Consider the following 26,558-nt stretch of genomic DNA (forward strand, 5'->3'; position numbering starts at 1 on the left):
TACATTCATATAACATTAAACTAAATGCTACAACTATAACTTCAAAATGCCACTTGTGTCACATGGGAAGAGAATAAATGAATTTAGAGTAGGAAATATTAATCAAATAAATAAAGTTTCAGTTATTTATAGCAACTCCCTTAAACAAATGAAAAAATTTAAAGCGTTTTTATCTTTACCTATGAATAAAACCCATGGAATGGATTGCATCCAATGCAAGAACTACTTCTGCAGTATAGAATCGTGCCCACTTTTCAGGCACATCATAGTTGCTCATTAAGTTTACAAGATCTCCACCAGGCATGTATTCCATCACCATGTAGAGATAACGATCATCTTGGAATGCATAAAAAAGCTATAAAATGCAAAAAACAAATTCCTTAGGATGAAGTGAGATTGTTTCATTAATAAACTGGCAAAATTAACTAATGTTAAGATTTCAATAAAATAAATTACAGAAGTTATAACAACAAATTTTTTTAAAAAGACAAATGTCTCACAGTCTGCTGTATATACAAACACTATACACCTTTTACTGAAGAGTTGACACTTTTTCTTCCATAACCTTCAATACTCTGAATTTTTAACACTGTTAATTTTTGTACTTATAATAGTTTCAATAGAGAATGTACAAATCTCTTACGCAAGAACTACTGTACCTCTTATTGAACTTGTGCATTAGTGGATTATACCATTAAATTTATATCAACACCACAATTCTCTAAGAAGTCTTTGATAAATCTGGCTACAATTTCAGCTGTTCCTTATTAGCAGACTGGCTCTGGCAATCTGCTTAATCTCCCCAAGTCTCTGATTATAATCCCTTCCACAAGATATGAAGAACTAAACCTTTCTTGACTTTTATACCTTGCTGCTCAGTGAACATCTGGATACCTGGAAATTGGAAAATACTTAACAAATGTTTAATGAACAAAATCATGAATTAATCTACAATTTGGGAGTGCACCTAATAGCAATTATACTTCTTGACTGTTAAAAAGATTACTAAATATAGGAAGCACTTAGTGCAACAGATGCTCAATACATGACAGCAGTCAGTAGAAGCAGAAGCAGTAATAGCTAACAAAGAAATAGGGAAACATCAGCAGGTAGAGTCTAAGGAGGAAGAGTAAAATTCATTAATAAGAAATTGGGAAGAATATTAGGCATAAATATATTAGGTGGCCACATGTATTATGTGAAATAAAAAGAACAAAGTTTCAAAAGAGCACCAATAAGTAAATACTAGAAATTTAGAATGAAACCAAAATAAAATAAGCCCTAGAGAAAATGATACCTACTATACCTAACTGTTTGTCTTAAGATCTTCATATTTCCTTTTTTTGAAAGATGTTTAATGATTTTAATTACACACATTTTAATTTTAAAAATATATTTTGGGAGAAGCATGAGAAATTAATTGGCATTTCATGACTACTCCAGATTAAAGAGTATAATAAGAGAATCTTATGTTTGCAAAAAAACAAAAAAAATAAAAAACAACACTTAATTTCGGTCTGGGTTTGTGGCTCAGTGTACAGCACTTGCCTGGCAATGTGAGAGGCCCTGAGTTCCATCCTCAGTACCCCATATAAATAAATAAATAAAATACAAGTTCATCAACAACTAAAAATAAATAAATATACAAATTAAAAATCAATCAATTCTAGAATTGTAAATAAACTACTACTCTTCTATAAAATAAATTTCTCAGATGTGTTTAGTTATAAACTAGAACAGCAATAATCAAATAGTAGCAAAATCATACCTGAACAACCCAAGGACTGTTAGCAAAAGCCATGATGTCCCTTTCTTCCCAGAAAAAAGCAGAATCAGATCTCTTAATCATTTCAAATTTGCTGAGGAGTTTCATAGCATATACCTTCCTGGTGGATTTATGTCTTACCTTTAAAATTGAAAATAACAAACTTTTTATGAATACTTAAAGATCAATGTTTCACAGAATAATTTATTATTTTAATATTTTTAAAATAATTTAGTATTATTATTTCAGCTACTTTTATTTGTCCTCTTCTGTGGAATTATCCCAATTAGCTAATGTTAAGGCTTTAACTGCACAAGTAATGTTAGAAAAATTTTATTCTTTATATCATAGCATACTTGCTATGTATGCTACTCCTGTTTATAAAGCTTACTTAACGATTCTATAGTATTTTAGATCGTCTAATATTAGGAGCAAAAATTTCTCTTCTAATGCTTGAGATCTTTTTGTTATACATGGATGCCTGGGGAAAACATTTTCCACTACTGCTAGATTTAGTTCAAGGCTTTCACACCCTTAGGCAAGAATGATTAGAGCAATTTAAAGCAAGAAGTCTGTATAAATGTTTTACCAAATAATACATGTTAAACACAGAATGATTTTTTTTTAATTTAACAAAGTTCTCTATAAAAATCTCATTAAAATAACCTACCAATTGAACTTCTCCAAATGCACCTCTACCAATCACTTTCACTACTTCATAATCTTCAGCTTTCATTCGTAAATCTCTAATTTTATTTATTGTGTCTTTATCTGTATGAAAAGAAAAGTATATAATTTTAAGTCACTAAAGCATTATAACTAAGCATTACTTATAATACAATTCTTCAGAAAAAACAATGAAAAACAAAAAAACTTCATAGAACTATTTAACATGGTAAGATTTCTTTTCAAAATAATTTCTGGAATTGCTTCACTGTACTAATAAAAGTTTTTATTAAAATCTGATATAGAGCTGGTTGTGGTAGTACACAATTTGTAATTCCAGCAACTTCAGAGGCTGAGGCAGAAGGATCATAAGTCTGAAGCCACCCTTGGCAACTTAGCAAGACCCTATTTCAAAATAAAAAAAAATAAGGGCTGGGGGATGTGGCTCAGTGGTAAAGCACTACTGAGTTAAATCCCCAGTATCACACAGAAAAAAATTTTATTAGATAAATATTACATTATGAGCAAAACTATAAGATAATTCACTTATTCATTTGTGGTATTTTAAGTAAATATCAAAGTTGAATTTAGGGAACATGAATAGATATATTAGATTTATGAAATAAAAATTTTCTTTTTATCAAGTCAGTTTTGATGATCCCTTAAAAAAGACAAAAGTAATTTTAGATAGCAATGGCAAACATGCTAAAAGAATCAAAATGAATTTTCCAACTGGCAATACTTAGTACTTACTACATTTCTATATTAGAATCTAGATTTTAACTTAAAACATACAATGGGAATAACTACAATCATTTATATAAACCTGTCATGCTATGAAATTTACAAATCCCTACTGGATAGCTATTCTAATTCCTAATTTGGTCACAGATTAAATAGAGCTATTTTAATCCACATGGGTCAACACTCGCATGAGATTACATGGAAAAGCTTCACATTTCAGAGTTGTACATAAATTTTTTAAAAAGCTATTAAACTGGCACTCTAGTTCACAAAAAAAGTGGCAGTAATATTCTTGTCTGTTTTTAAAAATGTACATTCAAATTCAAGCATTTGTATATATTATGACTAACACAAGCAACTGAGAACAAATTTCCACACATGGATATCATAAGTACATTTAATTCTGGGGGTTATATACCCATTACAAAGATATTGACAATAACCAATTTGTTGCACAAATATTTATTTCTACTACATATCAGGCTCTAAAGTATTCACTGGAGATATAAAAAGGCAACTTTAAAACCTAGTTCCTGCTCTCAAGGAGTTCAAACTCTAGCAAATGAAACAAACAATGAAAAACAATCCAAAAAATAATTTAATAAGGGAGATAAGAGAGTTTTTGAAGTCCTAAGAAGGATACTTAATTTAAGCTTGCCTAGAAGGGAGAAGGCTAAAAAGGCTTTCTGGAGATAACACCTGAAACATGTCTAAAATGAAGAGCAGCAGTTAGTCAAGTGAGAAAGAATAAAAGTAAGAAAATTCAGGTGGATAGGCAATAAAACAAAAGACACAGTGGAATTGTGTATAAGTTCTCTGCTGCTGAGTATCAATGGACTCTAGTGAAAATGGGCAGAAGAGGCTGGCAAATCCCATACTGGTTAAAGAGCTTGAACCTTACCTACAGTTTGTAGGTATAGGCCAGTAGTTATAAACCTATTATTTAATCATAAAAAGTCTTTTTCAGATTAAAGTTTAAAGCAGCTCAATATGTACATGTGATCAAAAAAAAAAAAATGCTAAGATTCCATCTCACCCCAATTAGAATGGCGATTATCAAGAATACAAGCAACAACAGGTGTTGGCGAGGATGTGGGGAGAAAGGTACACTCATACATTGCTGGTGGGGCTGCAAATTAGTGCAGCCACTCTGGAAAGCAGTGTAGAGACTCCTTAGAAAACTTGGAATGGAACCACCATTTGACCCAGCTATCCCACTCCTTGGCCTATACCCAGAGGACTTAAAATCAGCATATTACAGAGATACAGCCACATCAATATTCATAGCTGCTCAGTTCATAATAGCCAGACTGTGGAACCAACCTAGATGTCCTTCAATTGATGAATGGATAAAGAAACTGTGGTATATATATACAATGAAATATTACTCTGCCAGAAAGAATGATAAAATTATGGCATTTGCAGGCAAATGGATGAAACTGGAGAATATTATGCTAAGTGAGATAAGCCAATCTCAAAAAACCAAAGGAAGAATGATATCGCTAATAAGTGGATGAGGACACATAATGGGGGGTGGGAAGAGTTAGTGTTAGGGTTAGAGTTAGGTTTAGGGAGGGGGGCAAGAATGGAGGAAGGAAGGACTGTATAGAGGGAAAAGAGGGGTGGGAGGGGGGGGGGAAGGGAAAAAAATAACAGAATGAATCAAACATTACCCTATGTAAATTTATGATTACACAAATGGTATGCCTTTTCGCCATGTACAAATAGAGAAACAACATGTATCCCATTTGTGTACAATAATAAAAAAATAAATAAATAATAAAAAAAAAAGGAAAAAAAAATGCTCAGTTTTGGGAGGTACGGGGAGTGAGGAATGCTAGATAGAGGCTAAAGTCTCTTGTCCTTTAAGTTCTTCCTTAGTCCCTTGAGGGTCCTGTAATATCTTCTGGAAACTGAGAAGTGCAGTCTGAAAACTACTACTATGCACTGAAGGCCATGAAAAGAAATTTAGGCAAATAAACAATCAAACATTTCAGCTAAAGCACTCTGGAGAAAATGTAAATGATGAATTCACTAAGGGCAAGACTGGAGATGAGGAGAATTTTAAGAATACTGATGAGATAAGAAAGTCCTGAACCCAAATAATGTATTACATAATAGTTCATGGGTGAAAAAAAGATCCCTGGGCTCTAGTTAAATGAGGCTTAGAGCCATAAAAAGGTTATAAAATCTTGAGGAAGACTGCAGACAAGGCATCTAAAATCCAACATATCTTTCCCTGTTTTACTGCCTTTGATTTTAGCTTATCCTAATACAGGTTTACATGCTAGCAAGTCTGAGTGCCTCTTGGTTGATGATGGTTTTCAAACTCAAGAGTTTCTGTGGCACTAGCTTTCCTAGTTTACCTCACCAAGGGTCCAATCTAGAACTAATCGAGGATTTAATGGTATAGGCTAACCAACGGTCTTTGGTTTCAATGCTCAGGACTATTTATCCACATCCACCCTAAACCCAGGACCTTAAAACTGTTTATTGGAAAGTAATATTGTAGAGATATACCCTAGGTCTAAGGATACTATTTACAGCCTGCGTTTCAAAGGTTTATGGTTTATATGAGGCAGAAAATAGTGTAATTAGATGCTTTCCAGACCTATCTGAAGTGACTGGATGTTACCAGATCTCCATACCCCATGTACAGAAAACATGAGATGGGTTTTAGTTGGAATCTGGAATTGTCAAGAAATATTCATTAATAATAGTCCCATTTACTTTATTTGGCACATGACCTTCCTAAATTCAAGTCTGTGTTTCCTGACATATTGATGACAATTCCAGATTGGTCAATTATCCCCAACCCCTCATCAGTAAACTTCTACTCCTCCTTTATCTGAACAATCTCTGGGAACTCAATATTCACAGTTAGTCAGCACTGGACATCCTAAGACATGATTATACAATGGTTGCTTCTTATTGCTTCATTTTCAAACTAACATAGGTTCAGACTTACAATCACAATTGATTATAAATATAAATAACTTAGAGTTTCAATTAATTTCAAAATATTGGGGTTGGAAATAATTTAAAAAGGAAGAACATTAAGGATTGGAAGACAGAAGCAATGGTTTTTTCCAAAGTCATTTCATAGCAGCACTGAGAAAAATGGAGAGAAGAGGATACATCTAGAGGGGAAAAAAAAAAAAAAAAACAAAATAAAACAGATCAACTTACTGGGTAACTGTATGTGAGGAAGAGATATGAATCAAGGATGACATATTTAGACAAATATTTATTCAGAACCTACTATGTAGTAGGCAAAATTCTAAAAACTGGGAACAAACAGGATCCCTGGTATAGGGAGATTATATTCTAGAGGGAAGAGAAATAATTAATAAATGTTAATCTCACAATATGATACATATTATAATGGAAATAAGACCAAACTTTAAAGAGTCTATAAGGGCAGAGTATACCTACAGGCTAATTCTTTAGTCACTTTAAACTCCACAGTGACTCCTCAAATAATAAGTGAAGGAAAATAATTCAAAATAGTCTTGTTTTTTAATTGACAACTGATTTTGCTCTTAATGTCTTCAATTCTTTGACCAACTGTTATGTTTATTTTTGCAGTACTGGGGATTGAACACAGGGCCTCATGCATGCTAGGCAAATGCTCTACCTCTGAGCTGTTTCTCCAGCCCCAACCCTAACAGTCTTAAGCAAGTTTTTCTCTCTGTACATATTTGTTTGGCTTCTGTAATCACACACCACCAGTGAACAGCTATCTCTGTTTGGCTAACAAATAACCCACTAGTAAACTTAGGTAAGGCTGTAGCCTCATGTCCTTTCCATTTTCATGCACAAATTCTACTCTAATGATATATACCATTTTTTCCATTTTTTATAACTGTTGCTGCCTAATGAGTTGGGAATATTATGGTTAGTGCAGAGTCTGATAATATTACTGTATGTTATTCTTTTAGCACAGCTATTATGTCACTGCATACTAAACAATTCTTTCCCATCTAACTTGATGAAATCATACTTTACTGTGCCTTAGGAGGACAACATTTGAAGTACACTTTTTTGTCTTTTTGTTTGGCAACAATGGCTAAGGACTGATAATAAAAAATAAAACACTGTGGTATGATGATACACATGGCACTTAAAACACTGGAGTTACAACAGCAGCATCATGATTTATACTGTGTTGAGCAGCAGTATGAAGCCAAGAAAAGTGCCACATGTGTTTCTGTTGCAACTACTCAACACAGCTGCTGTAACACAAAAACAGCCAAAGAAGATACACAAAAAAAATTTAGTGTAGCAATGTCCTAATAAAACTTTATGGGCACTGAAATCTGAATTTCATGCCACATTATTCTTTTTTTTTTTAAAGTACTGGGGATTGAACTCAGGGGCACCTGACCACTGAGCCACATCCCCAGTCCTATTTTGTATTTTATTTAGACAGGGTCTGAGTTGGTTAATGCCTCACCATTGCTGAGGCTAGCTTTGAACTCACTCACGATCCTCCTGTCTTTTTTTTTAACCTTTGTTTCCAATTATTAAAAAAATATAAAAACTATTCTTAGCTCACGAGCCATACAAAAGCAGATGGCAGGTCACATTTGGCCTGTGGGTTTGTAGTCAGCCAACCCCTACTCTAAAGAAACCTAGTTCCCCTCTGAAGACAGTGCTTCTTCTTTAGCTCTTATGTGATGATGACCTCTAACCTCCCACAAGCCTTATGCCACGGGTCCTAGATGTGTAACGGGTCAAATCCACTGCCATCTCCACACTCCCAACTCTAAATCTGCCAGCTGTGATTTTCATTGTATTAGGCTGAATACCTCTCATTGTTGCTATTATCTACTGACTCTTAGGTCACCACATCTCATTACTTAAAAAATCTTACTAATTTACTGATCTCTCCAATATATTCCTGTTTTTAATTCTTAGTGATTTTAATATATACATAGTTGTTTTGCTTCCAATAATACAGCCCTTTTTTTCTTCCAATGATTTTGTTCTACACCTTATCCCAGTCACTCATTTCCATAGTGATATAACCAGATCTTGTCATTACCAGTAATCACAATCTTCCCATAATTTCAATTTCAAACCTTATACTCTCTAAGCACTCTTAGGTTACATGCTCAGTCCTTCTATTATGACCTTTTTATTTATTTGTAATTGATCCATAAAATATAAGAATTGTACCTATTAATGGGATAACAAGAGATGCTCCAATACATGTACATATTTACCATTTATGAAGTGGGAAAATTTTAAATATATACTCTCTAATATCTTAACTCCAAAAATCACCAGCCCCACCAGACTGGTTGATTCTAACCATTTTTACTTTCCCCCATTGCAGTGATCTAGCTTAAATTATATGGTCAATTAAAAACACTCTCTTGTATATATCCTCAATGCCTTAAGCTCTCTTCTGCTTCATCTGGTTTGGCAATCTTAGTTAAGTCCAACTCTCCAACAACTCTGTCAGCACTCATGCAACTGAATATGTCTGAATACATATATAGAGTCACATTAAGTTATCTAATTTTAAGTTTATAATCATAAACATAAAGCTGGCCCTTAATTCTGCTTGGCAATCTTTGTTTCCCTAGCCTATTCACTCTCCCACTCTCCTACACACCATATTTCACATTTTCTTCTTTTCTTCTCATTCCTCCCACAACTTTCCCACTGACCCCCATTCACAGCTAATGTTCCTGTTGGTCAGTACACTGAAATAAATGAAACACTCAGAAGAAAACTGCCACCAACTACTACCATATATATACACACTCAATTTCTAGCATGTGTATTCATCTATTTGGTTTTTTCACCTTATGCAATAAACTATTTCAATCTTAAGTCAACCCCTTCTCCTGTGCACTGATGTTTACCTTTTTCAGTAGTTCAGGTTATTCCTCCAGTAATTCTCCCTTCTTTCTCCGGCATAACTAAGACCTCCCCCTAATTAAATCCCACCATGTTGTTTTCTTCCTTACAAGCAAATAAAAAAGTCTGTGATCCTACTTCTGTCACCATGTACTATCTCATTAGTCAAGCCTCTACCTACAGCAAAATTCCTCAAATGCTGTTTATACTCTGTTCCTACAACCTTTTTTCTATTTATTATTAAAACCACTTCAGATGGACTTTGACTCTACTTTTCTATCAAAACTGTTTGTCAAAGTCACAAACAAGCACCACACTGTTGAAGCCAAAGGTGAGTTCTCAATGTTGTTTGTGTTACATCAACAGTTTTGACACGTTTGATCATTCTCTCCTGGTATTTGTTCTTTGCTTGACTTCCAGGACATCGCATGTTATGGTTTGATTTTTCCAACCCATTTCAATAAGCTACTTCTCAGTTGCCTTTACTTGTTCCTCTTCTCCCAGAGTTCTTAATGTCACAGCATCCCAAGTCTTAGTCCTTAAAAGTGTTTTCTTCTATATATACTCATTTCTTTGATGGACTTAAACCATCTATATTATCAGTCCTGATCTCTCTTTTATCTTCAGACTTTCATATTTACGTTCTTTCAAAACATATTCAAAATATATCATTTTGGAGCTGGGTATAAGCTCAGTGACTCAAGAGGCTGAGGCAGGAGGATCACAATTTGGAAGCCAGCCTGAACTTTGTAAGATCCTGTCTCACAATAAAAATAATTAAAAAGCTGGGGATTTAGCTTAGTGATTAAGTGCCCTGGGTTCAATCTTCAGTATTAGAAAAACCATGTGTGCACACACACACACAAAACCTTCTTGAGTAATAGATAATATGAAATTAAAGGGACCAAAATTGAAGAGATGCTCTCATCCAAAACCTCCACATATGTCCCTCACACTTGGGTCAAAGACTCAATTTTGGTTTTGGCAATAACCCAGAAGATACTGATTTTGTTTAGGTATAAGGGTGAGCATTTATTTAGAATGAATAAAGAAATCAAGACAAAGTTACAAATATAAAAAATTGATCACATCATTTAAAAATTCTAGAAAAGTAAAATCATGTATTTTTATTAACTTTTCAATACTATTTTTACTTTTTTGATTAATAATACTATTACTTCTTCATGTAAAAACATATAATGATTTTCTAGTATTTTTAGAAAGAATAAAGAAGTTCTGGTAAGTAAAACTGACCAAATTCAATTGCTATATTTTGTTCATGTACAAATATGTAATAATGAATGTTATATATAATTATAATGCACTAATAAAAATTGTTTTTGAAAAATATTTTAAAAGGTAAGTTAATTTTTAGGGGGCATTCTTGACTTTTTTTTTTCCTCTTACACTTTACATCCAGTCTTTCAAGAAAATATGTTGGTTGTCTCTCTGAAATATATCTGAAACTAAAACCTTTTTTACCTTCTGCTACCATGCTATATACCAAGCCACCATTATCTCTTATACATGCACAAAATATAACAAATTAATGCAAGTCTCTTAACCAATTTCCCTGTGTCTATCCTTGTCTCTCCACATCCTACTCTTATGGAATTATATTTTTATAACACAGTCAGATCATGTCACTTCTCTACTTAAAACTCATGTCTTGTCACCTCAAAAGGAGCAAAAGCCCAACATCTTACATTAGCGCATACAGGATTCTACATGACTTAACCTCATTTTCTTTTTTATCTCTCCCCATTTTCTTACCTCTCTGATATCATTCTGCTCTTTGCTCCCTGTTTAATCCTCTTCAGCCACACCGGCTTCCTTGCTATTCCTTAAATAGGCCACATGTGCACTCCCTTCCTCAGAGCCCAATGAACAGAGTATGGAAAGAAAAAACAGTAACTTCCAATGGAAAAGCCTGACAGACACTACCCTAAACCAAGTTAGTAAGTAAAATAATATCACAGTATCTGAAATATGATGAAAGGGACACTTCATCTCTGTGGTATTCCCCCAAAACTCATTACCCCTGTCTAATTATAAGAAAACATGAAACCAATTCAAACTGAGGAACACTCTACAATATACCTGACCAGTAATCTTCAAAACTGTCAAGGTCATAAAAAACAAGAAAGAATGAGATTGGAGAAAGTTAAAGCAAAATGATGAGTAAATACAATGTAGTATTCTAAATTGGATTCTGGAACAAAAAAGAGAGAGATTACTGGAAAAACTAAAGATATTGGAATAACATCTGCAGCTAATGTGCCAATATTGATTTCTCAGATTGCCAATGTACCATGGTTATGTAAGATGTTTATATTAAAGGAAAGGGGGTAAAGGATACCTCTGTACTATTCTGCAAATTTTCCATAGTCTAAGTTACTACCAATTTTAAAAAATTGTTAAATAATGAAGATATTTAACATTTCTTTTCCTTTCTTTCTTAAAGAGAGACAGTCTCACCAGGTCATCCAAGTTGGTCTCAAATTCCTGAGCTCAAGTGACCCTACTGCCTCAGCCTCTCAAGTAGCTGGGACTACAGGTATGTGTATCACCATGCCTAACTTAATGTTTCTTTTTAAAAATCCATCTAATTTAGTCATTTTCATTTGCAATAATTTCAAACAGAGTATTTTTACAACACCCAAGGTTAAACTGCATAATACAGGCTAAACATTCCCTAAGGTAAAAAAATCTAAAATTTAATATGCTCCAAAATCTGAAATTTTTTGAGTCCAAAATGAGGCCAAAAATAGAAAACTTAATTATAGGTGCACTAAAATACTGTATAAGATTACCTCAAAAGCTCTATGTAAAAGATACATATGAAACAAATGAATTTCGAGTTTAGACCTAGGTCCCAGCCCCAAGATCTTTAATAGTATTTATGTGAATATTCAAAATCTGAAAAAAATTCAAGATCTGAAACACTTCTGGCTTCAGATATTTAAAATAAAGTATACTTAAGATGTATACTAAATTTATAGCTCCATTAAAAAATTCTGACTTTTATGCCACTATGTGGAAGGTACTTTGGCAGTATGTATCAAAATGTAAACAAGGATACAATTTCTAACTCAGCAATTCTCAAAATTTATTCTAAAAAAAGAATAAACATGTATACATGTATAAAGAATTGTATATACATTGTTTATCCCATTCTTGTAGTTATAAAAGACAAGAATTCATCATCACAAAGTTTTTAAATTATGGTACATTCATCCAATTGAATATATGTATTCTTTCTTAAAAATGTATCTATCTATATTTATTGTTAGAAAGATAGTCACAGCTTAGTTTTTACCGAACACACTGGATAGCTGACAAATTCTCCCTGGATTTCCAAGTAGGATGTTCTAACTTTCTTTTTTTTCTTTTTCTTTTCTTTTCTTTTTTTTTTTTTTTTGTTGGTGGTGTGAAGATACAGGAATTTATTGTTCGTTATCTCAAACTACTTATAGATACATGGACTGTTAGTGTAAAAAAAATAAAAATAAACAAAAAGCAAAAACAAATGTTCTAACTTCTGATCCATATATATATGTGCTAAAATTCCTGGATAATCACAGAGATGTTTTGTAGGTCATATTTTCTGAGGTAAAATCGTTGTTATGCTTATGATCAAGTTTTAAAATACACCTTCCAAAACAACTGTACCAATTTTCACTTTCGATATCCATCAATCCTAGAAACTTATTTCTATTTTCTGAAGTTGGGGGGAAAAACTTTTCCATAATTAAACTTTTGAGATGACAAAATCTGTCAATATTTCTGTAGTTTCTAGTTCCAGTAAAGGCATTCTCTACGTCTAGGTTAATTATAAACATAATTACCTGTAATTTTACCTAGTACTTTCTCTTTTCACTTTATATATGTTGTGAAATGGGCACTGGATTTCATTTATCTTCCATGGCTCAATTAAAAATTACTGAATAATCTACCTTTTTCTCAATTACTTACATGCGGGCATTAGTTTATACTGACTTTTTTTGTAATGCTGGGATGAACTCAAGGGCCTTGCACATGAGTGGCAAATGCTCTCAACACTGAGCCACATCCCAGCCCCTAAGCTTATATTGAATTTTCATATAATAAAAAAGGTATCCTTCTAGACTCTATGATGATCTACTGATCTTATGTCCTTCACAAAGTACCATTTTCTTATAACCCAGTAAATAGTTTAAAAAAGATAATCCCAAAATATCAGTAGGATAATTCTGCCTCCCTCTGAAATGTAGACACATTACCACTTATGTGCTAGACACATAAACTATGCAAGTCACTTATATATTTAAAGAGGAAAACAAATCTTGCCAAGTATACTGTCCCATTTAATGCCTGGTATGTACCTTAATTCCTAGCTGTGAAGAAGAAAGTTCTTTTGTTGTTTTTTTACAGTGCTGGGGACTGAAACCCCAGACCGTGTACATGCTTGGCAAGAGCTCTACCACTAAGCCACAATCTCAATCCCAAGAAAGCATATAATGCTACTACCAGATGGTAGTTCTACATTTTTTAAAAAATCATTTGAGGAAATTTTAAAATGGAATTCCTTTGCTACACAGAAGTCTTTTAGTTTGATAAAATCCCATTTGTCTACTTTTGCTCTTCTTTTTACCCAAAAAAATCTTCCCTATTCTAATATGAAGTGTTTCCCTTATATTTGCTCCTAGTAATTCAGTTTCAGATCTTACATTTTTAAATCCATTTTGAGTTGATTTTTATAACTAGGGAGAAGAAGGGGTTGTTATGGTTTAGACCTACAATGTCCCTTCAAAAGCTTGTATCAGGCAATACAGCAATGTTCATAGTTGAAATTACTGTTAAGAGTTGCCACCTCACTGATGGATTAATCCATTAGATGGATGGAGAACCTAAATAGACTCCGGGGTGGTAAATCTAAGAGAGGTAGGGCGTGGCTGAAGGAAGCAGGTCACTGGGGGTGTGACCTGGAATATATCTGTCCATGAGCCTTTCCTCTTTCCTCTTCACTGCTTTCTGGCTGCTATGCATGAGTAGCTTTCCTCCACCACATCCTTCTACCATGAAGTCTGTCTCAGCTAAGCTCAGGGTAATGGAGTCAACCAAGGCATGGACCGAACCTTTGAAACTGTGAGCCAAAATGAAACTCTTTATCCTCTATATTGTTCTTGTCAGATATTTTGAGCACAGAGACAAAAAGCTGACTAAACCAAGGGTCCAGCTTCATTCTTTTGCATATGGATATCCAGGTTTCCAGCAGCATTTACTGAAGAGACTCAAAGTGCGTTCTTAGCACCTTTGTCAAAAACCAGTTGGCTATACAAGGGTGGGTTTACTTCTAGGTTCTCTGTTCTGTTCCACTGATCTGTGTATTTTTATGTCAATACCATGCTGCTTTCATTACTACAACCTGGTAGTATACTCTAAGGTTAGGCAGTGTAATACTCCTGCTTTATTCTTTTTGCTCAAGATTGCTTTATCTATCAGGGATTTTGTGGTTCCATAAGAATTTTAGGATTTTTCTCCCCTAGTTCTGTGAAGAATATAATTGGTATTTTGACTGGATTTTCACTGAATCTGTACATTGCTTTGGGAAGTATGGAGGCTTTAACAGTATTGATTCTGTGAATTCATGAACAAAGGATATCTTTCTATTTTGGGGATCCTCTTCAATTTCTTTCATCAATGTTTGATGATTTTCCTTGTAGAGGTCTATCACCTCTTTGGTTAAACTTACTCAAAGGTATTTTATTTTAAAGAGAATAATTTTATCCCATATTCCAAGTGTATTCTTAGATCACTATATCTGATACCCATAAGCAAAAAGCAATTAGATATGGGCACGGTGACATATGCATATAATCCCAGCAACTCAGGAGGCTGGGACAGCAAGATCACAAGTTCAAGGCCAGTCTCAATTACTGAGTGAGAACCCTGTCTCAAAATCAACAATAAGAAAGGGGATGTGGCTCGGTGGTCAAGAGCCCCTGGTAAGGGGATGCAGAGAAACAAAATACCAACTTTAAAAATTTGATGTATCCACTGATTGAAAACTATGAATAGTTAAATGAATTTCAGCAGTTAGATGAAATACTATCCTATGAAAATCTACGACTCTATATATTACATAAGCATGTCAAGAACTGAAGATGTTATAATTATATTGAAAACAAGTGTACTTATAACATTTTTTGTTCATATTTCCTATTTTTATTATTTCATAGTACATGTTTTATTTCAAACAACTTGTAAACATTTTTTCTTGAAATAACTGGTTGATTTAGAATTAAGTTCATTATTAAAGGAGCATTAAAACCATCTTTAAAAAATTAGGTTTATTAATGTATAATTAACAGTGTAAGTGTTCCTTGTTAGATGTAGATTTCAATGACTTTTGAACAATACTATGCTTGTGCAATCATCATCACAAAGAAGTTAAAGAATTCCAAAATTTCTTCATATCTCTTTCTATTCAGTTTTCATATGTTTATTAGTCATTTCTCACCCCAGACCTAGTCAACTTCTCATAAATTCAATCTCCAAAGTCTGACATTTCTAGAATTTTCCATAAATGGACTCATATAGTAAGTAGTCCTACACACACACACACACACACACACACACACACACACACACACCCTTTTATTTTTTTGCAGTGCTGGGGGTTGAATTTAGCACCTTGTACATGCTAGGGCAAGCACACTTATCATGGAATTACATCCCCAGATGTAGGCAGCCTTTGAACCTGGCTTTTATTGAGCAGAATGTTTCTGAAGATTTACTGATAGGGTTTGCCCATGTCAGTAGTTGCTCCTTTATTGTTAAGTATATTCTATTAGTTGGTTGTAACAAATGGTCATCCACTGACCAATTAATGGGCACTTGAGTTGCTTCCAGTTTTCAGCAGTTACAAACAAAACTGCCTTCAATATTCTTTGTGCCTTAAACAGGTGTTTGTGTAGACACATACTGTCATTTCTTTTGAATAAATACCCAGGATTAGGACTCCTGAATCAAATGATTAAGTGCTCGCATAACTCAAACTCTTCTAAAGTGCTTCGCCATTTATAAACCAGTCAACAAAATAAAAGTTTCAACCTCCAAATCTCATAAATACTTGATACCAATTTTTAAAGATTTAATCATTCCCATGATGTGGATCTTACTGTGGTCACAATTGATAATTTCTACTGATCGTGTTGAATAGTTTTTCCATATGCTTATGGCTATCTTCATATCTTCTTTGGAGAAAAGTCCATTTACGTTATCTGTCCAGTTTTTAACTATATTTTTATTACTGAGCAGTAAGATTTTATATATTCTGGATACCAGCCCTTTGTCAAATAAATGATTTGCTAGTATTTCCTTCTATTTTGTAGGTTGTCTTTTCACTCTACCTGATAGTGTCCCTTTGAAGCACATAAATTTTTAATTCTGATGATGTTCAATTTCTCAATTTTTCTTTTTTGCTTGTGCTTTGGATATTGTAGCAAAGAAGCAACAAATTCAGGATTATGAAGATTTACAACTATGTTTTCTCCTAATAGTTTTTAGCTCTTATAAATTAATTTTTGTACATAGTATGAGATAGGAGTCCCACTTCATTCTCTTACATATAAGGATATTTAGTTGCCTGCGTACCATTTGTTGAGGATATTATTATTTCTTCTTTCACATGTTTGTAACTATTTTCTCCCAACCTGTGGTTTATCTTTTCACTTACTTTCTCTTTTGCTTGTGTGTGTGTTTGCTTATTTTTGTGGTACTGACAATTGAACCCAGGGACACTGCGTTACATCCTCAGTCTTTTATTTATTTATTTTTTAAATTTTATTTATTTATTATTTTTTTATTATTGTACACAAATGGGATACATGTTGTTTCTCTGTTTGTACATGGCGTAAAGGCATACCATTTGTGTAGTCATAAATTACATAGGGTAATGTTTGATTCATTCTGTTATTTTTTTCCCTTCCCCCCACCCCTCCCACCCCTCTTTTCCCTCTATACAGTCCTTCCTTCCTCATTCTTGCCCCCCTCCCTAAACCTAACTCTAACCCTAACACTAACTCTTCCCACCCCCCATTATGTGTCCTCATCCACTTATTAGCGATATCATTCTTCCTTTGGTTTTTTGAGATTGGCTTATCTCACTTAGCATAATATTCTCCAGTTTCATCCATTTGCCAGCAAATGCCATAATTTTATCATTCTTTATGGCAGAGTAATATTCCATTGTATATATATACCACAGTTTTCTTTATCCATTCATCAATTGAAGGACATCTAGGTTGGTTCCACAATCTGGCTATTGTGGAACTGAGCAGCTATGACATTGATGTGGCTGTATCTCTGTAATATGCTGATTTTAAGTCCTTTGGGTATAGGCCAAGGAGTGGGATAGCTGGGTCAAATGGTGGTTCCATTCAAGTTTTCTAAGGAGTCTCCATACTGCTTTCCAGAGTGCTGCACTAATTTGCAGCCCCCCAACCAGCAATGTTTGAGTGTACCCTTTCTCCCCACATCCTCGCCAACACCTGTTGTTGCTTGTATTCTTGATAATCGCCATTCTAATTGGGGTGAGATGGAATCTTAGGGTGTTTTGATTTGCATTTCTCTTATTACTAGAGATGTTGAACATTTTTCCATATGTTGTTGATTGCTTGTACATCTTCTTCTGTGAAGTGTCTATCCATTTCCTTAGCCCATTTGGTCGATTGGATTATTTGCATTCTTGGTGTAGAGTTTTTTGAGTTCTTTATAGATTCTGGAGATTAGTGCTCTATCTGAAGTATGATTGGCAAAGATTTTATCCCACTCTGTAGGCTCTTTCTTCGCATTGCTGATAGTTTCTTTTGCTGAGAGAAAGCTTTTTAGTTTGAATCTATCCCAGTTATTAATTCTTGCTTTTATTTCTTGTGCTATGGGAGTCCTGTTGAGGAAGTCTGGTCCTAAGCCGACATGTTGAAGCTCTGGACCTACTTTTTCTTCTATAAGATGCAAGGTCTCTGGTCTGATTCCGAGATCCTTAATCCATTTTGAGTTTAGTTTCGTGCATGGTGAGAGATATGGGTTTAGTTTCATTCTGTTGCATATGGATTTCCAATTCTCCCAGCACCATTTGTTGAAGAGGCTATCTTTTCTCCATTGCATATTTTGGGCCCCTTTGTCTAGTATGAGAAAAATTGTATTTATTTGGGTTTGTGTCCCTATCCTCTATTACTGTACCATTGATCTACCTTTCTATTTTGGTACCATACCATGCCATTTTTGTTACTATTGCTTTGTAGTAGAGTTGAAGTTTGGTATTGCGATACCCCCTGCTTCACTCTTTCTGCCAAGGATTGCTTTAGCTATTCTGGGTTTTTTATTCTTCCAGATGAATTTCATAAGCTCTTGCTCTATTTCTGTAAGGTACATCATTGGGATTTAATTGGAATTGCATTGAATCTGTATAGCACTTTTGGTAGTATGGCCATTTTGACAATATTATTCTTCCTATCCAAGAACATGGGAGATTTTCCATCTTCTAAGGGTTTCTTTAATTTCTTTCTCTAGTGTTCTGTAGTTCTCATTGTAGAGTGTCTTCACCTCTTTTGTGAGATTGATTCCCAAGTATTTTATTTTTTTCGATGCTATTGTGAATGGGGTAGTTTTCCTAATTTCTCTTTCTGAAGATTCATCGCTCATGTATAGAAATGCCTTAGATTTATGTGCATTGATCTTATATCCTGCTAACTTTACTGAATTCACTTATGAGATCTAAAAGTTTTCTGGTGGAATTTCCTGGTTCCTCTAAGTATACAATCATATCATCAGCAAATAGGGATAGTTTGAGTTCTTCTTTGCCTATTCGTATCCCTTTAATTTCTTTGGTCTGTCTAATTGCTCTGGCTAGAGTTTCAAGGACGATATTGGATAGAAGTGGTGAAAGAGGGCATCCCTGCCTTGTTCCAGTTTTAGAGGGAATGCTTTCAGTTTTTTCACCACTTAGAATAATATTAGCCATGGGCTTAGCGTAGATGGCCTTTACAAATGTTAAGGAATGTTCCCACTATCCCTATTTTTTCTAGTGTTTTGAGCATGAAGGGGTGCTGTATTTTATCAAATGCTTTTTCTGCATCTATCGAAATAATCATGTGATTCTTGACTTTAAGTCTATACATATGGTGAATTACATTTATTGATTTCCTGATGTTGAACCAACCTTGCATCCCTGGGATGAAACCCACTTGATCATGGTGCATTATCTTTTTAATATGTTTTTGTATGCGATTTGCTAAAATTTTGTGAGAATTTTTGCGTCAATGTTCATTAAGGATATTGGTCTGAAATTTCTTTCCTCGATGTGTCTCTGTCTGGTTTAGGTATCAGGGTAATATTGGCTTCATAGAATGAGTTTGGGAGGGTTCCCTCCTCTTCTATTTTATGGAATACTTTGAGAAGTATTGGAATGAGCTCTTTAAAAGTTTTGTAGAACTCGGCTGAGAACCCATCTGGTCCTGGACTTTTCTTTGTTGGTAGGCTTTTGATGACTTCTTCTATTTCATTACTTGAAATTCTTTTTACTTCTTAAAGACAGGGTCTCCTAAGTTGCCCAGACTGACCTCAAATTTACCCTCCTGTCTTAGCCTCCCAAGTTGCTAGGATTACAAGTGTGCACTATCATGCCTGGCAATCTGAATACTCTTTAATATTTTAATACTAAACTGTCCAATCCACAATCACTGAATCTCTCTTTTCCTTCTGTTCCCTCTCTCTCTTTTACTTAGGTCTTGTCTTAATTTCTGTTTGCATTATTGTATAGTAAATAATATGTAAGTAGGTCTTACATATTACTTTGCCAAATGTACCCCTAAAAATTAAGAAAGCATGTATTTCAATTCTTGTTACACAACTTTACAAAATTATACCCCAGCCTTTGTACTAATAAGCATTTGCCCTTTGTCTACCATCAAATGAGAAAGTGTACTTTCTCCATCTTAGTTCTTTCACAACATGTTATCAAGTAGGGAGGTAAACAAATGTAAACATTAAAAAACTCTATGTCAGTAGAATGTGAGAAATTATTAAAAGTTTTATACTTTAAAAGTTCCCAATTCAGAAGTTGGTACTATATTCCCAATAAAATTAAAACTGAATTTTTTTTTAAAAGAAGAAATTGGAAGAACAAAAAATCAGTAAGCAAAATTCTGAGGCAAGACTACAAAATACAGAAATGATAAAAGTAAATTACAACAAAGTTAAAGAATATGACTATTTATAAAGATAAAACTTTTGTAATAAAACATATGTAATCAAAATGGAAAGATAACACCAAAACAAACCCAATCTAAATGCAGTAACATATATGGTTTAGGAATAGAAATAAACTAGTTAAGGAGGATTTTATGATGTAGTTCTTAATTATTAGTTCCTTAAGATTAAGAGCTTGAAACTAATTTAAAAAGTTATACAATCACATTTTAAACTTTAACATCAAAATCCAAAATGGAATCTTTAGAAAAAATTTATGAAACAATTTTCATGAACAAAATCCTCATATCTTAAGAGAGTTTTTCACATGTCATTTACTTTTACCTGTGAGTTTTCAAATAGTGAACTCATTTATAAAAGAAAAATAGGGACCAAATATAACACATAATTGAAACTCAATATATGTATATACAGGCACTCTTTTACATACTTATTTCAGTTATTTTCATCCCCTTCTCTAAAACTACTTTGTAGCTTCTCCTACTAGACACCCAAACTAGCTAATAAAGCTTCTTTTCATATTTTCTACTAATATATGCAGGAATTATTGATGAAATAACCAAAAGTAAAAGAAAAAAAGGGATTAAATTATCTAAATTAAGATGTAGTTATATGCAATCTATCATTGACCTCCACACAAAAAAATTACTTACATCTGCTTAAAAAGTTGTCAATATTTTTGTTTTTTCTTAAGGCAGGAAAATCCAAATCATATACCAAAGCATCCAATCCATCCTAAAGAAACAAACGAATAGTTAGTTTTTTTGGATCACATTAGAATACTTTCCTTATTAAGATTATAGAAGCTACACTTAATATTAATTTCCCTTCTCTAATGTATCTTGTGTTCTTTTAACAAAAGATTTTTATACCCTTTTACAGTTACATGAGTATTGGAAGAAGGGAAAAGCTGTTTTTATTTCATATGTAGATTTTTCACTTTCTAAACCTACCAGACACAAGAACAGGAAAATCACCACAGATTGGCAGCAGGTGATTTCAATTCACGTACTTTTCTCCTCATAAGGGCATGAAATTTTACATTTCACTTCCTCTTATTTTCATTTCACAAGTACACATCAAAAACCTACATTTCTGACTACAGATACTTTACAAGGTACAGCTAGTTAATAAGCATGCGGTTTAGTATAAATAAATTTCACATAATCACAAACAAAAGTTATATATATATATTTAATTCTAAAAATGTATTACGTTTTCACAGAGTTCACTTTCTTTAAAACACTTTCTAGGGCAACCAGTAGTAAAGGACAAACATGAGCTTTTGTTTTGAGTGGATACTTACTAACCAAGTACAGGGCAATATGAAGGTGTACCACTCAATGTTGAAATGGGAAGGCAACTATTCAGACTATACAACCTGCCATATGGTAGAAGCAGGTAGAACATCTGGGTAATTCTAACCTATCTCCATTACAAAGTGTCACTCTTTGGTAAATGTAGTTTGTATAACTGGACAATGATGTATAATGATGAAGAATGAGTTTTGAGTCATGCTTTAAAAGAATGTTTTCCAGAGTGGTCGAAAGATTAAACAATTTAAAAACAACAACAAAAGAAGCAACATTTTTATTTTTGGTGGGGTAGGAGGGGTACCGGGGATTGAACTCAGAGGCACTCAACCACTAAGTCACATTCCCAGCCCTATTTTAAATTTTACTTAGAGAGAAGGTCTCACCGAGTTGCTTGGCATCTTGGTGTTGCTGAGGCTGGCTTTGGACCTCCTGACTCAGCCTCTGGAGCAGCTGGGATTACAGCCCTGCCTAACAAAGCAATTGCTTTTTAAAGGAAAAAATAGTGTATTCACGTGCTACTGCTGGGAGGTCAAGTCACATAACCTTTCTAAGGCTCTGGTTTTTTTTTTTTTAATTGTAAAATGAGGATAATGAACACCTACCTGTAACTCACAACAAATTTGTGACAAGTAAGCAAAGTAAGTGAAATATTTAGCCCTTAATAATCCCACTTCTCTATTTCTGTAGGGGACATTAAAAAGCTCTACAAGTTAGTCTCCCTGTTAATAGAAATGACATTAAAAAAAAAGTCACACCTTTTAATCATATGGTCATAAAACCCTAAGAATAAATCTTAGGTCACATGTCAAAATCTTCCTCAATGCAGTAATCCCATTTGGCTTTACCTTGATCATATTATGCTGCCTCCACTAATTGCTTATGATCACCAGGTGTTTGGACCTATCACCATATGCTTTAATTTTATAGCAGTATGAGATGGTCTATCACTTTTTCAGTATCATCCATATGTAAAAATCACATCCTTCTTATCAGAGAGAGAAAACTGGCAAGAAGGTATTATAGCATAATCTAACGCATATTCCAACTGAGGCTAAGGGAGTGAAGACATCAGGATGAGGGAGAAGGGTGCGAGCCTCCCCTTGAAAGGAAGATATACAATACAAGCAATGTGCATATCCAACCATAAACTGGGGCAAGGAATCCTGACTTTCTCTCAATGTTCTAAATTCTGCAACAAATGAAGGAAAGACTTCTGCATTTCCTGAAGTTCAAATTTTGGTAAAATGACTCAGGACCTTAACAGAAATTAAGTCTTCCAGGTGCAAAACCAATCCACAAGGAATGACAGCCAAAGCATACAGTCCTACTGCTCCATTTAATTTCATGATTTAGGAATGAAGCAAAGTTATACTCTACTTTCACAACATGTTTATCATTTAGCTTATTCCCAAATTTAAGAATGTAGAGGAAACCATGTGCAGTGGCACACACCTGTAACCCAGCAGCTCCGGAGGCTGAGGCGGGAGGTTAAGGCAGGGGGATCATGAGTTCAAAGCGAGCCTCAGCAATTCAGTGAGGCCCTAAGTAATTCAGCAAGACCCTGTCTCTAAATAAGATATAAAAAGGGAATGGGGATGTGGTTCAATGGTTAAGTGCCTCTGGGCGCAAACTCCAGTACCAATTAAAAAAAAAAAAAAAAAAAAAGAATGTAGAGGACAGTATATATAAAAAAGACAATCAATACTAAAGAGTTACAATAATTAAATTCTTTGCTACTAATACTTGAAAAATAGTAGTACACCAGTTATAGCAGTAGTATTTTAAAAGAAGCTAGTCGTGTAGAAGTATTTTCTCATATATACACAAAGGCAGGTATAATTAATTGTAAGTATAATATTTTACAAGAATCTTTTAAGCATGAACATTTCGTATTTCCTGAGAAGCATGGATATGTGCTGGGGTAGCTGGGCTATCTCACAATAGAGCTTAAGTAAAAGGTAGAAGAAAATTATTCACCTGAACACTACTACAAACCTTAGTTTCCAGATACTCTTACAAAAAATAAGAGTCCTGTATAAAATACTATTCAGATTAAATCTATTAAAATAACAAACTAATTATATATAAGGCAAGAGAACATAAAAAGCAATAGGGAAAATGGCATATTATGTGCAAATAAGAAATATGTATTTTAGGTAAATTTTTTAAATCTAAGTTCATTGTTGTAACTTAATAGACCTGTTTTAGGAGACATAACCCTGAAAAAGACCAGACGTTCTGAAAACCAAATTATTTCTAAAATAGACTGACCCACTGGTACCAAGAGAATGGTATCAAATTGCAATGACAGAAGAGATACTATTTAAAGAAAATGTTTAGTATTATATAGTAGAATGTTTTCAATAAATCCCTTCACCAGGTAAAGAAATAAGAAATTCTCAAAATTAAACACTAATATGAAAATGAAAATAATTTCCTTAGAAATTTTTAACAACCTAATACTAATACAATTAAAATGTTTAATCAGTATGACACTACTGTATTCATATTGCTGTATTAATGACAATCAGAGCAATTATAATAAACAAAAACTGTTCCAAGTTACTTAGGCCAACAATGGCTTTTCCCAATTAGTCCTCCAACTATGCCCTTCCAGTATCATTTTCTCTGCATTCATATAGCTAGGCTTGAGCTGCAGTGTATAGCCATTTCCCAAATAAGCCTTACTATATCCCACTGCCTTTGCACCTGCTATAGTCTCCAGCTGGAATGTGAACACTCATTTTCAGACTGCCTCAAATAGCCATTACTTTTTGTCGCCTTCTGAAAGATCCTATGTTAATAAAGATGTTCTTTGTTCTCCCTATTATAAGAATTGTTATATTTAAATGCTATATTGTAATTATTTATTTATTTACAAATCAGTCTCCTCTTTTTTAGGGAAATAGAAAAAATAAGAAATACTCCAGGGAGTTCACAAGTAGGTAGAAAAAGAAAATACAAGATACCAAGTATTATAAGTAGGTCCCACACAAACAAATAAAGGACTGTGTAATCTTTTGGGCTTTAGAGAGAAGATAAATTTGGGTTGAATCTTAAAGAAAAGAACTTGGAATAAGATGGAGGTGGGTCAAAGCAATCAAAAGAGAGAAACAAAGGAGAAGTTAGAGAATAAAAATAGAATGCTCTAGATTGGGAAGGGTAAATGGTAGTTCAAGAAATAAAAATGTGAAGATAGGTTAGAGAATGTTAAAGGTATGACATACCAGGCTAAGAAATTGGGTATTTATCTTCAGAAATCCATTTGGAAACACAGGAATTTTTTTTTTTTGTGGGGGTGACATGACTGGGGTTTATTTTAGTAAGTCTGGCAATGAAAAAGCCTACAAATTAGATCCAGAAGAAACAGGTAGAAAGCGGAGCAATTTAGAAGGATGATGTGGCAATTCTAGAAAAAGAGGACAAAAGACTGAACTAAACTGGGGAAATGAGAATGGAGCACTAGAAGTAAAAGAACTTGATGAATAACTAACTGCAAGAGGAACAGAAAGGAGTAAGAATGACTGGGGCTGAAGTTGTGGCTCAGTGGTAGAGTGCTTGCCTGGCATGTGTGAGGGTTACGGTTCAATACTCAGCACCTAAAAATAAATAATAAAAAAAAGATCCATTGACAACTAAAAAAAAATTTTTAAAAAGAATGATTATATCTTCTAGTTTATATGAGTAGATAGTAACTTCATTAAACAAGGCAAAAAATGTAAGTTGAAAAGATGTTTTAGACAAAATAAATTTGTAGTCCCCAAAGGACATCATTTTACAGAAAACTATTGCAGTTGAAATATGAGTTTGACTTCAACAAAGAGATTGGGACTATCATATACACTTGGGAATCATGAGAGCACACTTAATCCATGAGAACAGATGCAGTTACCCAACAAGAGCAAAACACAGAATGAAGAATAGAACCCTGGGAAATATTGACATTTGATAGGTAAGCAGGTCAAAAAATGTGCAAGCAGCACCCAGACAGAAAGGGAAGACAGAAGAGCATCAGAAAATCTGAGGTAATTCCTGGAAGGAACTTAGGAGCAAGTAAAATGCAAAAGAAAGGTCAAGTAGAATGAAGAATGCAGGAAAAGCCAAGTCACTTGTAATTAAAATTACATTAATGACAGCTACACAACAATGCGACTGACTTAATGCCTAAAAACTATGTACTTTTTAGAGTCAGTTAAGTGATAAGTTTTGTTATCTATATTTCACTTTTTTAAAAGTCACTATCAGATGTCAGCAAACTGGTAGACTAGCAAGTTCCAAGCTCTCCTTCACCAACAAAATATTGCACGCTGACTCTCTTTCTACACAAGCACTCGCACGTGCACACACACACCCCCAACCAGAGTTATCTGAACCAATTTATAGGAGTTCTGAGAAAACTAAAAATTATAGCAAATAAGCAAAAGTGTCCATCAATAAGTCATGAGAGAAAAGTTTTTTGTTTTTTGTTTTTGTCGGTTTACTTTTTGTCCCACCCCAATGTAGAGGAATGACAGAAAGACCAGCAGACTGGTTTCCATCCTCCCCATACTTGATCTCCCAAGGGAGTAAAGTAAAACTATACTGTATGTGCCATTTTTACCTTTCTGGGAGATACCTAAGGAACTAAGTAAGGCAAGGACTTCATCTCCATTTCACATAACTTAGAAACTAGCAGACACTGGTCATAAAGCTTCAAGAGGGCTACTACAAAACTGATACCTAAACCAGGAGATGAAGGACTGCAGATACAACACATACAACAGATCATCTAGGTCCAGAGAAGAAGCTGGGGTGAGATTCATTGGGAAATTAATCATTTGAAAGCAGCCAAGTATAAAGGGAAATTTAGAAAGCCACCTATAAGAGAGGTTGGGGGGGAACATGTTAAAAAAAATATTGAAAAGACCCTAAGGTTTTACCTCAGATTGATTCTAAAACTCTGA

At 34.0% G+C, this 26,558-nt stretch overlaps 1 protein-coding gene across 4 annotated transcripts in view; it reads right to left on the minus strand.

Moving 5' to 3' along the window:
* Rock1 (Rho associated coiled-coil containing protein kinase 1) overlaps positions 1–26,558 on the minus strand; it is a 148,166-nt gene that overhangs the window by 91,570 nt on the left and 30,038 nt on the right. For all 4 annotated transcript variants that reach the window (XM_047526161.1, XM_047526162.1, XM_047526160.1 and 1 more), the window contains exons 2-5: positions 20,953–21,034; positions 2,436–2,536; positions 1,769–1,906; positions 180–355 (exon numbers count right to left, since the gene is read on the minus strand). In XM_047526161.1, the coding sequence (XP_047382117.1) occupies positions 180–355; positions 1,769–1,906; positions 2,436–2,536; positions 20,953–21,034 (497 nt within the window). The remainder of the gene's footprint in view (positions 1–179; positions 356–1,768; positions 1,907–2,435; positions 2,537–20,952; positions 21,035–26,558) is intronic.

This window comes from Sciurus carolinensis, chromosome 15, assembly GCF_902686445.1.
Source record: "Sciurus carolinensis chromosome 15, mSciCar1.2, whole genome shotgun sequence".
Classification (NCBI taxonomy): domain Eukaryota; kingdom Metazoa; phylum Chordata; class Mammalia; order Rodentia; family Sciuridae; genus Sciurus; species Sciurus carolinensis.